This window comes from Chionomys nivalis, chromosome 3, assembly GCF_950005125.1.
Source record: "Chionomys nivalis chromosome 3, mChiNiv1.1, whole genome shotgun sequence".
In the NCBI taxonomy this organism is placed as follows: domain Eukaryota; kingdom Metazoa; phylum Chordata; class Mammalia; order Rodentia; family Cricetidae; genus Chionomys; species Chionomys nivalis.
In genome coordinates, this window is record NC_080088.1 from 61,683,889 (window position 1) to 61,696,529 (window position 12,641).

General features: G+C 43.4%; 1 protein-coding gene across 5 annotated transcripts in view; it reads left to right on the forward strand.

Moving 5' to 3' along the window:
* Positions 1-14: 14 nt before the first annotated feature.
* Positions 15-12,641, forward strand: part of Rubcn (rubicon autophagy regulator) — a 58,957-nt gene continuing 46,330 nt past the window's right edge. For 4 of the 5 annotated variants that reach the window (XM_057763384.1, XM_057763387.1, XM_057763385.1 and 1 more), the window contains exon 1: positions 11,230-11,474. In XM_057763384.1, coding sequence (XP_057619367.1) covers positions 11,410-11,474 — 65 coding nt within the window. In that variant the 5' untranslated portion in view covers positions 11,230-11,409. Of the gene's footprint in view, positions 498-11,229; positions 11,475-12,641 lie in introns of those variants that run through there. The other variant, XM_057763389.1, reaches the window with a different exon arrangement.

Below are 12,641 nucleotides of genomic sequence, written 5' to 3' on the forward strand. Positions count from 1 at the left end.
CGTCCTCCCCCGCCCACCCTCGGCGGCGGGAGGGGAGGGGGGCTACCGAGACGAACCGCGGGCCAGAGCGGCCCACGCGGAACTGGCCCCTAGCGGCCCTTGCCGGCCGGGGGCTCCGCTCCAGAGCAGCAGCCTATGGCGCCGTGCAGAGCCGCTGTCCTAGCGCCTGGACGTTCCGCACCAGTGGCAGCGGCTGGACCCGAGCGACTCCGGAACCGAGCCTGAAACACCAGCCCGGTCTTGCGTGTTCTCCTGGTCCCTCCTGCTGCGAAAAGACTCGGCACGCCCCTCTGCACTGCAGTCTCGGGAGGCTGGACAGACCCCCCCCCCCCCCCGAGTTCCCTCGTCCGCTAGCAAAAGCTACAGTGACAATCTTGTGTCACCTTAACAATTAAAGTAAATGCTAATGTATCTGCACCATCTCTCAGTCGGTACTCTATAAATCTTTGGCACGGTACTAGCTACCTTAGTATAAGATCTCACCTTCCCGTGGAAGGGTAAGTACTTCTGTTTATTTAGTTGCATTTTTCTGTCGTTCAATTGAGTTGCGAGACGAATATATATTTTTCCCTAATCGTCTTTATTAGGAAATTTGATGTTTGCATTCCTGCTTAATAACTCGTTTTCCATTTACAAAACGTTATAGTCTACCTTTTTTACCTCTTTTCTCACACAGCGCATTTGCGTAGAAGCGTGCATGTGATTCACCGCCCCCCCAACAGCTCAAAACAATCTCAGACGTAGCGTCAAATGTTCTGTCCTTGTAGAAATCTCTGCCACCATTTTCTCCACTTTCTAAAATTTCTTTAGTAGAGACCTGAGCCAGAGATTTGTGCTAACCCAAAGTATCTAAAAACCACAGTAGTCTATGTTTAATTTAGTAATGTCACAATGCCATGTGGTTTGCGAATTCAGCAGCCGTGACACGTTTTACTATTTTTTGCTTGGGACTCCAATAACTTAAAATATCTCTTATCATGCATAGTTGCATATATAAGTATTGTATTTTCTAACTTTTATCTGTTTTACTTTACCAACTGAAACCTAGTTATACCACATCTGCCTTTTCTAGTAAAGATTGTGACAGTTATTGATTTATCTTGAAAATAAAACTTCATGCCTCCTATATTTGAAGTATGGTTAAAAACAAAAGCCATCCCAAATTATGATTCCAGCCAAAAGCAAAGAACCATAACAGTGTGTGTGTGTGTGTGTGTGTGTGTGTGAGATGAGCCACAGTAGTCTTAGCTCGAGGAAACATAAAATTTTCTTTTAAGACTTTAAGAAATACAATTCCTTATTCTCAGAAGTCAAGTCGGGTCAGGTGTGGTGTCCAATGCCTTTAATCCCAGCACTTTGGAGGCTGAGACAAGCGAATTTCTGTGAGTTGGAAGCCTGCCAGATCTAGTTAGTGAGTTCCAGGACAATCAGGGCTATGTAAAAGAGGCCCTGGCCCAAAACAACAAAAGTCAAGTTAGTTTTCTTTACTGTGGCAAAAATATAACTGCATATACTTAGTTAACATAGTGTACGCGTATTAAGGTGTATTAGAAACTAATGGTGAAAGGTTTGAACTCAGCAGGATCAACAATAGAATCTGGTATGTTGAGTAGAATTGCCTGATGCTTTTGGCACAGGTTCTTGAGTTTGCTATTCTGCTCTCCAACCCCCACTTCCTTTGAACTGCTAGCAGCTAGGAAAGCTAGATTGCAAAGAAGAATGTGGATGGGTTGAGGCGTGGTGGTACACGCCTTTGATCTTAGGACTCAAGAGACAGGTGGATCTCTGTGAATTCCAGGCTAATCAGGGCCGCAGAGTGAGACTGTCTCAAAACAAAACAAAAACCAAACAAACAAAAATGTTACATTTACCTTTCCTTTCAGTCATTGGCTATATTACCTTATGAAGTTCTGTAGACCTTAGTCAGCTTCAAAACAAGAAAGTACTTATGCTTTTTTAAGTTGTCTTAAGATTCTTTACAGCCAGGCGGTGGTAGCGCACGCCTTTAATCCCAGCACTTGGGAGGCAGAGGCAGGCGGATCTCTGTGAGTTCGAGACCAGCCTGGTCTACAAGAGCTAGTTCCAGGACAAGCTCCAAAACCACAGAGAAACCCTGTCTAGAAAAACAAAACAAAACAAAAAAAAGATTCTTTACAGTTCTGAGTTGGCTGCTGACGGTGTACGCCTTGAATCCCAAAATTTGGGAAGCAAAGGCAGGTGCAGTTCTGAGTTCAAGGCCAGCCTGGTCTACAGAGTGAGTTCTAGAACAGCCAGAGCTACACAGAGAAACCCTATTTCGAGAAAGAAAAAACAATTCTTTACAGTTCTGAGATTTTTCTAAGCACAAGACATTTCTTTCTGCATTAGCCCTCTGCCATTAGTTATAACTCTGCACCCTCTGCTCATTTGTAGGAGTAAACTACAGAGAGTGTAGATTGTGTCTTTTTTTTTTTTTTAACAGCAGTGTCTCATATGTGGCCCTGATTGACCTGGAACTCCCTATGTAATCAGTGAGACTGGTCTCTTACTCACAAAGATCTACCTGCCTCTGCCTTCTTAGGGCTGAGTGTTCACTTACATACCCACCATGAAAATTCTGTTTACTTTTTATATTATATGTTTTTGTGTGTCTGTGTGTGAGAGCACATGTGACATGGCGCACGTGTCAAGTCAAAGGACAACTTGTGGGAGTCTATTCTCTCCTTTACCATGTAGGGATCTAACTCAAATTGGTCAGGCTCAGCAGCAAGCACCGTTAGCCACTGAGCCATTTATTTGACCTGCCCATCCTATTTCTAATCTTATGTAAGAAAGTGACTGCATTTAGATTTTGGTAGCATGCATTTACTATAATAAACTGGGTATGCTTAGATTTTGAACTTTTTTAATTTTAGCTATTAATAAGACAGATAACAAATACACCAATGTATAAAAACTTGCCTACACTAATATAAGTACTACCTTTTGTCCTAGTCTTCTCTCACAACTGAAGCCTGATTCCAAGTCTTAGTTATTTAGACTGCCCCTCGGTGTCTCATCAATCATGACCTCTTGTTTTGTTTGGAATTTCAAGCTTCCCCAAGGACTAAAGCCTCAGAGAATCAGTCTCCAGATTTTTAAAGATACAAGAATGAAGCAATGTGGGAATATTATGTCAGTAGACAGGTCACACACAAAACAGAACACATCTTGTAAATGGGATCATCATGTAATATATGATCTTTTGTTTCCTTCTTTCACTGAACAAGGTTTTCTAGGTTGGTTTATTTTTTTAACAAGGAGCCCAAGCCTCACTCCTTTTAATGCTTGAATAGTATTTCATTCCATACCTCCAATAGACAGCTGGACTATTTTCACTTTCTGGTTATTATAAGTAGCATGCTATGAACATTCCTATATGAGGTTTGTGTGGGCATAAGTTCTCATTTCTTAGTCATATGCTGGATATAGATTGCTAGATCATATGATAACACTTCAAGTCTTTTTTCTTTTGGTTTTTCAAGACAGGGTTTCTCTGTGTAGCCCTGGCTGTCCTGGAACTCATTCTGTAGACCAGGTTGGCCCTGAGCTCACTGAGATCCGCCTGCCTCTGCCTTGTGAGTGCTGGGACTAAAGGTGTGCACTACCACCGCCTTGTGCACTTCAGCTTTTTAAGAAGCTGGCAGATTGCTTTTTCCTAGCGCTTATGTTATAAACACTCGAAACACCAGCGTGTGAGGGCACCAGTGTTTCCACATGCTGCACATACTCATTAATATTCGCTACTATTTTTGTGAAGAAATCTGACTTTATACTTGTATAGCAATTAAAGTTTAAATATGAAATTGTGATCAGAGAAGTGTTCTGCCGATACAAACATTACCATAAAGACTAGATTTAGAAGTAATCAATCCAAAATCAATTAGATGGTATAATCAAACTGATCTTTAAACTGATTTTGGAGTCACAGATCTGAATTTGATTCCCATAAGCTCTGTTACTTAAAGTAAATATTTAAACTCTCTGAATCTCCAGTCTACCTCCCTCATGTCATAGTAATAAATTGTGCTGAATGGTTGGTGGTGGTGCACACCTTTAATCCCAGTACTCAGAGGCAGAGGCAGGTGGATCTCTGTGAATCTGAGGCCAGTCTGGTCTACAGAGTGAGTTTCAGGACAGCCACACAGAGAAAAACCTGTCTTCAAAAACTTAAAAAAAGAAAAAAAAGCCGGGCGGTGGTGGCGCATGCCTTTAATCCCAGCACTTGGGAGGCAGAGGTAGGTGGATCTCTGTGAGTTCGAGACCAGCCTGGTCTACAGAGCTAGTTCCAGGACAGGCTCCAAAACCACAGAGAAACCCTGTCTCGAAAAACAAAAAAAAAAAAAAACAAACAAAAAAAAAAAACCCAAAGAAAATAAATTGTATTTCCAGGATTATAGTCACGACTTTACATTCTGAATTTTACATTATTTTGAGAGTTCATATTGAAAAGAAATAATAAAAAGTTATAAGTAGAATATTAGATATTAATGTCTTTGTTCTGGCTATGTGATAGTTTCCTAGGAGACAAACCTTCAGGCATGTCTATGAGGCAGTTTCTCAACTGAGTTAATTGAGATAGAAGGCCAGCACCAGATGTGGGCAGCACCACTCTGTGAGCTAGCTGAGCTTGCTGACTATGGATGTGACCAGCGTGTCATTGCTCCTAGCTCAATGCCTCCCCTGTCACTACTGCACACACAGATACGCGCACACACAAGCACACTTGTAAGCACTCAAGCACGCACAGCTGACAGGTGTTTATTGGCCAGGTGCAAAGGCTGGAGTTAAAAGGTCAACTGTGCATTTTCTCAGAGCACGAGCGTTAGCTATTCAGTTAATCATATGTTCACTGTGTCCCAGGAGTTGTAATAGGCTCGGGAGAGAAGCCGTAAACCATTTGAATGTAGCTCTTCACACAACCTGCAGAGCAAGAGGTTTTGAATACGTGTGTGAATGAGGCACTGTTGTGGATGTGGCTTCTAACTTGGCCTGGAGTGGAACAGTTCCGAATCCAAGTCAAAAGAAATAAAATTTAAGCAGCCACCCTTTGTAGAGGCTTGATTTCATACAGTGTAGATAGGACAGTGCCTACTATGGCCAGAGAAAACAGAGGGGCAATTAAATGTGGATTTCAGATAAGCAACGACATATGTCACATGTTTTGGACAAACATCAATTTTACCATTCGTATCTGGTGTAGTATTTAAGATTATATATTATACGTATTGTGTGTTTAGTGTGTGGGGTGTAAGCGTTTGTGCACACATATATGGGTAGGGTTTGAGTGCCAGACATTGTAATAGGCTCAGAAGATAAACAGTAAATGATATGAATGTCTTTCTTCCTTTTGTTCAGCTTGCAGAGCAAACTGTATTTTCTGAGCTCCCAGTGGGTTTCTACAATCCCTTGTGTGCATACGTGCACAGGTGCTCTGGTGTCCAGAAATCAGCCTCTGGTGTACTTCCTTGGGAGCTGGCCAACTTGGTTTTATTGTTGTTTTAATTTGAGAATTTCATACCTGAGTACACTACATCGGTATCATTTCCACCCCGCTCTCTTCCTGTTTGAGTCACAGACTCTTAAACTGGGACCCTGGATGCACCAATTTTGCAAAGCTAGCTGTCCAAAAGCCCCAGGAATCCCCCTGCTTTCTTGTGCTAGGATGCCTGACTCTTTAGGAGAGTGCAGGAGAGGGAACTCCAGACCTCTTGCTTGCACTGCTCTTAGTTTGCCAGCTGAGCTTGGTACTGTGTAGCTCAGCTCACAGTCCTCACAACTTTCTCACACTTTCCCCCTTCACTTTGTTTTGTTTAGTGTACTTTTTAGGTTTCCTTTTCCCTCAATTTTGTTGAGATATTTTCCTGATAGCCAGGAAAAGACATTCATCTAAAGTATACAGTTTATAGAGGTGCACAGAACGGATACCTGTGAAAATATCACCATATAATAATAAATATATCAATAATAAATATATCAATCACTTGTAAAGGTTATCTTGTGCTCTTTTGTATTCTTCCCCTCACCTGCTACCTAAGGGTTAACTAATGTGGCTTTAGTCATTGTTGATAAGTTTACAGTTTTTAGCTTTTTATACAAATGAGCTCATACCATATTTTTTTTAAAAAACTTGAAAAAAATTTTACTTAGTATAATTGTTTCCAACCTGTTTTTTACTTGTTGTCCATATTGCACCAGGGATTCTAGTACCATGCTTTAATTAGTAGCTCAACTGAATGTCCTTACCTTGCTTTCAACTTCAGAGGGAAAAATTCCAACTGGGGGGGGGGGGGTTCTCCTCTCTCTCTTTCTCTTTCTCTCTCTTTCTCTTACATTTTTATGTATTTTAATGCCTATGTGTTTGTTGAGGTCAGAGAGCAGTTTGTAGGAGTTGGTTCTCTTTCAACCATGAGGTCCTGGAGATCAAAGCTAGGTCAGGCTTGGTGGCAAGCACCTTTATTTGCTGAGTCATCTCACTGTCCCAAGTATTCCTTAACTAGGGCAGATTTCTTTAAAGATGCTTTTTGTTATGTACCACATTTTAAAAAGATGTTATTAGGATGAACAAGCTCCCATCTGTGCCTAGTTTGTTGAGTTTTAATTTTGAATGTTGAACTCTAATACTTTTTGCTATATCAAGTGAGATAATCAAATGATTATTTTAAAATTATATTAACACGGTAGATGGCTGGGCAGTGGTGATGCACGCCTTTAATTCCAGCACTCAGGAGGCAGAGGCAGGTGGATCCCTGTGAGTTCACGGCCAGCCTGGTCTACAAGAACTAGTTCCAGGACAGGCACCAGTGCTACAGAGAAACCTTGTCTCGAAACAAACAAACAAACAAACAAACAGACCAGAAAAAGGTAGATGGATTTGTATTTCTTTTTTATTTTTTAAATTATGTGTATATCTGTAGGTGGAGTTTTTCATTAGGATCCCTGGCTCCCCAATAACCACACAGAGATTTATTATTAATTATAAATGCTCAAGTGATAGCTTAGGTTTGTTACTGACTAGCTCTTTCAGCTTAAATTAACCCACATTTCTTATCTATGCTCTATCATGTGGTGGTGCCTTCTTTCAGCACTCTGCATCTGGTTGGTGACTCCGCCCTCTTTTTTCCCAGAATTCTTTGTCTGGCTTTCCTGCCTAACCTCTTTCTGCCTAGCTATTGGCCTGTTGGCTCTTTATTAAGCCAATGAGAGCAAACCATCTTCACAGTGTACAAAGGATTATTCCACAGTATCTATGTGTAAGCGGACGTCTTCTGTCCCAGCCGCCTGGTCACAAATGACTGACTCAGAGGCTGTGTATGAATTATAAATGCTCAGCTGATAGCCCAGGCTTGTTACTAGCTAACTCTTACATTTTAGTTGACCCATATTCCTTATTTATCCTCTGCCACCTGTATTAGTATGGCACATTCATCTCCTGCTTCATCTGCATCTGGTGGGTGACTCCTGACCCTGCCCTTCTTCCTCCCATCATTCTTAGTTTGGTCACCCTGCCTATACTTTCTGCCTGGCTACTGGCCAATCAGCCTTTTATGAGACTAATTCGAGTGACAGATCTTTACAGTGTACAAGAGGATTATTTTACAGCAAATGTGTGTGTGTGTGTGTGTCTGTCTGTCTGTCTGTCTGTCTGTGTGAATGTAGTGCCTGCAGAGGTCACAAGAGGAAGTTGGATGGTCGCTGAGCTGGAATTATAGGTAGTTGTAAATCATCTGACATAAGTGATGGGAATCAAACTCAGTGAAGGACAACTCAAGACACCAAGTTTTCAGCACAAAGGAGATTTGTTTGCCCCAAAGGGACAAGGAATAGGGAGTAAGAGTCAAAGAAAGGAGATAGAGGATGAGGGAGAAGAAGGGAACAAGGAAAAGAGGAAGGGATATTTGTTCCAGAGGCTGGATGACGACAAAAGACTGTCTCTGGATAGAGAGGAAACAGATGTGGCCCATAGGCAAATGGCAGTTTATGAAGGTAAAAGGGGAAACCCCATGTTAGGATGTTATTCATTTTAACTGGACTGTTAATTAGTGCAGCCAAGAGGGATTTTGATTGCTGGAGTTTAATACTTTTATAGCTGAACCTTGGTAGACAACCTTGGGAGAAGGAGTGGCCAAATAAGAAAACGGACCTTGGTGGCTAGCTTTAGGAATGTAATCTAAAGGGGATGGGAGAAAGGGCAAGGCCTGCCAGACGCACTGTTTGTCCTTCCCTCAGGTCCTCTGGAGGAGCAGCATGTGCTCCCAACCTCTGAACCATCTCTCCAGCCCTGAATCTAGCCATTTTGTATTATCTTTAAAAAATATGTTATTGTATTTAATTTGAAATACTTTGTCAAGTGTTTTTTATTTTAACTTTTATTTATGGATTTATTTATTTATTTTGAAACAGGACCTTACTCTGTTGCTCAGCTAACAATCCTCCCACTTCAGTGTCTTGACTGATGGAATTACAGGCATCTGATACTACACCTAGCTTGGACTTTGTCTTTCTTGATTGAAACTGGTCTTTCTTTTGAACAGGATCTCATATCGAGCACTAGGACAGCCTCGAACTCTGTATGTAGTCAAGGATGCAGTCGAACTTGGGATGCTCTGCCGCTCGAGTGCTGAGATTTGCAGATATGCTCCACTGTCTCATCGTGGTGCTGGGGGTTGACCCTTGGGGCTACTGTTGTTTTCAACAGAATCTCAGTCTCGTCTACAGAGCTAGTGAGTTCCAAGACAGCCAGAGCCATTACACAGAGAAGGCTTGTCTCAAAAAACCAAAACCAAACCAAACCAAACAAAAAAAAAAACCCTTCAATCATTTGATTTTTACCAATAAAACAGTCAAATGCTGGGGTGAAGGCCTGCTAGCTCAGAGAAGCAGAGAAAGCACCCAGTTGATCTTCCTCCCCAGCTGACATCCCAGAAACCTCTTTCTCCTACACTATCTCAACTAGACCCTCCAACTGAATGTCCCTCCCTTCTACTTCCTCTGCCTCTCTCTATCCATGCTCCTAATTCCCCTTTACTCTCTATTAAGATTTTTTCTTAATAATCCTATGTTCACTTCCTGCCAACTAGTTACTGGCTCTGCCTCTGTAGACCAGGCTTGGTCTCGAACTCATAGAGAACTGCCTGCTTCTGCCTCCCATACTGGGATTAAAGGCATGTGCCACCACTGCCAGGCTACCAGCTCAGCTTCTTGAGCTGTGGTTGACTTTATTTAACCCTGTTTACGGTAGTTAAGCAGAAAGCTCTTGTTTTAAAGGGGATGTGCTAGGGCTGAGCCGCACCACAACCAGGAACAGGTTTTTCTAGTAAATAACACAATCTGTGTGTTACAGTGTGATCAAGTATCTGCAACAGCCTACCAAATGAGCTACATCCCCAGCCCAAATTAGAGAATCCTTAGAAGCTGTGTTATTTTTAACCGTCCTTAGTTTTAATGGAGTTGTCCTTGCTCTCTTCTCTACCCTCTTATTTTGTGAAGGGCTGGATATAACATAATACTGATTCTTACCTTAATATTGTTGTAATCTTAGTGTAATCTTAACCTCCTTATTCTTCTACCCTCTGCTCTTGCTTAGGTCTGGGATTGTAAATTAGCAACCAAAGGGCCCCCTTCAGCCTAGAGAAAAGCTTTCCTTGATCTGAACATTATTCTGCCTATATTTAGAAATGTAGTTAACTATACCTTAAAGGGCAGATCCTGTCTTGTTTTGGAAAAAAAAACAAAACTCTAGTACCTAGCAGCCAGAGGTCCCAATGTCCATTTGTCAACATTTAGTTACAGCTAAGGGTAGACTCCCTTCTTGGAAAAATGCTGAAACATCCCAGTTCAGATTTCTGCTCTTCTCTTGCAACTGGCTCCTTTCACTCTGCGCCAGCACCCACTGACTCATCCTGCGACTTCTAACCCCTCTATCTACTTTCCTTCTACCTCTAATGTGGGACCACTCCATCCCCTTCCACATCATCAGACTTAGCCTTGTAAGCAGATTTGACCAGATTTCCTCATTTGTACATACTTGATAAAACTCAATGTTTTATGGTTAAGATTCCTGCTCCTCAGAATGTCATTTCATAAACTGTTCTGCTTGCATGAGAATGCCCACATCTCCACAATATTCTGTCTCATTCCCTTCTTGGCTTTAAAACTTCTTTTATGTTAACGTTTTACTTACTCTGTGTGTGTGTGTGTGTGTGTGTGTGTACACAAACGCTTATGTGGAGGACAGAGGATGATTTTCAGGAGTTGGTTCTCTCCTTCCAACATGGGGGTCTAAGCCTGGAACTCTAGTAGTCAGGCTTGGTAGCAAGCATCTTTACTTACTGAACCATCTTGCCTTCCGCCAATTTTGATTACTATGAAGCAGTAGTTTCCAAAACATCGTATCTTCTTAGTATCTGTCAGAGCTGTTTAGTCTATCTTTCCCACCTCTCCTTTCATCCCCCTGTTAACTCATACCCTAGAAACTGCTGTGTCTAGCCTTGATGGTGTATGCTTATAGTATCCGCACTTGGGGTATGAGGATCCTGAATTCAAGGTCAGCCTCTGCTACAAAACCAAAACAAGGTGGAGAATTGGTTCAGCGGTTGAGAACGATGTGTTCTTGCAGAGGACCCGGTTCCCAGTTGGGGTCCCTGTCTAGGTGCCCGCGAAGGCACTTACACGCACGTGATGCACACACATACACCCAGGCACACTCATATACATTTAAAAATGTTTACAAACAAGCAGAAGCCTGTACCCTGACATCACTCCTGCTGAAGACCTTCCCACAAAGGCTAGCCTTTGTACTGTTCCTTTGCGTTTCAGTTTGTGACCTCTTGATTTAAAGGCTTGGGTCCCCCAACACCAATAGATGTTAAATCACGATGGGCTGAAGTGTAGGTGTTAAAATTAAATCACTATTGGTGATGGACTGAAGTGAAGTTTATCGAATTTTTATTATATCAGCTTCCTTGTCTATCTTAACCTCAGATTTCCTGGATAAAGTGTGACAAGACTACACCTTCAGATTCCTGACCGTGGTTAGCTGAAGTTTTCAACCTGGTACTCCGCCTGGTTAAACTAGCCTAGCACGCGCAGCTAGAGCCTGTGCGCCCAAGTTAGCTCAGCCTGGGATTGGGTAGGGCAGTGCATGCCGGGAGTGGCCAATCTTCGAAGGGCTTGTTGGGAATTGTAGTTCTTGGGGCCGGAAGTGGGGGTGGCAAGGGTAGAAAGGCAGCTGAGGCAGCAGTCCTTGGCGCTGACGCCGCCAGGGTGTAGTGCATGTTTCCGAGCCCACCAACCGTGGTGCCCTCCCTGTCCTGAGAGTGCTCCGGGCGCCCTGGTGACCGAAGCGGCCGGGAGCCTTTCTTCAGCCCGGAGACGGCCTTGCAGTCCCGGATGCGTCCGGAGGGCGCGCGAATGGATCTTGGCGGCGGCAGGGAGCGCCTGCCGGAGGAGAGCAGGTGGGCTGGGAGCGGCTGGCAGTCGGGGCTGCTGGGTGCGCGCCGTGAGCATCGGGAGACTTGGCAGGGCTGGGATGACACGCAGTGCGGGGCGCGGCAGACCTGAGAGCGACCGCTGCGAGTGACTTGTTTGGGAAGAATTTTTAAGAGGAGGAACTGGCGGGCATGTGTAAGGACGAGGGAGGAGAGTTTAGGGACGGTGAGCGAGGATGGGTATGATTCGTTCAGGGCCGGGAATAGAAGACAGTGAAGCCAAGATCCAAGACTGCTGAAGGAGATGGGGGTATTCAGAGTCTGAGAGAAAGGACTGAGGTGCTGTAGTGAGATTTTATAGGCCAGACTCTATAGATAAGAGCAGGGGTCAAGGTTGGTGCCCTGCCTTAAAACTTGTGGTGACAATCCAGACTGATGTTATGAGGGTAATGTAAGAATTTCTGGGAGCTAAGGTTTTAGGTTCTAATTGACCCAGCAAGGTTAAGAAGGGACAACTGTGAGTTAGGAGGAGAGGAGGGCCCGTGTGTGCAAAGCCACGGATTGCACTGGGCGTGGGCTTGTTGAAGGGATAGAAATTGTGTCCTTTGTCAGCCAGATCCCCGCTGCCCTGAAAGGACCTCTGTCATTTACTTCTCATCTTCAGCCCCTTCGCTTCTTCCACACAATGCAAGTTTAAGTTTATGTGGAATTATCAGAAAGTCTTAACCTCTAGAAATAAGGGCATTTAAGATTTTATTTTCTTTTTTTAATTTAAACAGTTACATATTTGTATGTGTGTGTATGCACATATGTGTGTGCACATGTGGAGGTTAGAGGACATCTTGGAGGAGGTGGTTCTCTCCATCCACCATGCAGATGCTGAGACTAGAATCAGGTTGTCAGGCTTGATGGCAAACAGCTTTACACAGAGAGCTGTTTCGCCAGCCCAAACTAGGATTAAAAAGCTACTTTAGCGCTATGATCATTTGGACTTTGTAGAGATGTGTCTCCTTTTGGGGGTTTGCTTTATTAACATCTGGTCTTAGGTTTGGGAGTGTAATTCATGGTAGAGCACTTGACAAACATGCAGGCGGCCCTGGGTTCCATCCCCAGCATCACGAGAACAACAGAAGCAAGTCTTAACTTCTTAAGAGGATGCCGGAGCAGATACGCAACAGAAATAATGGCAGAAGG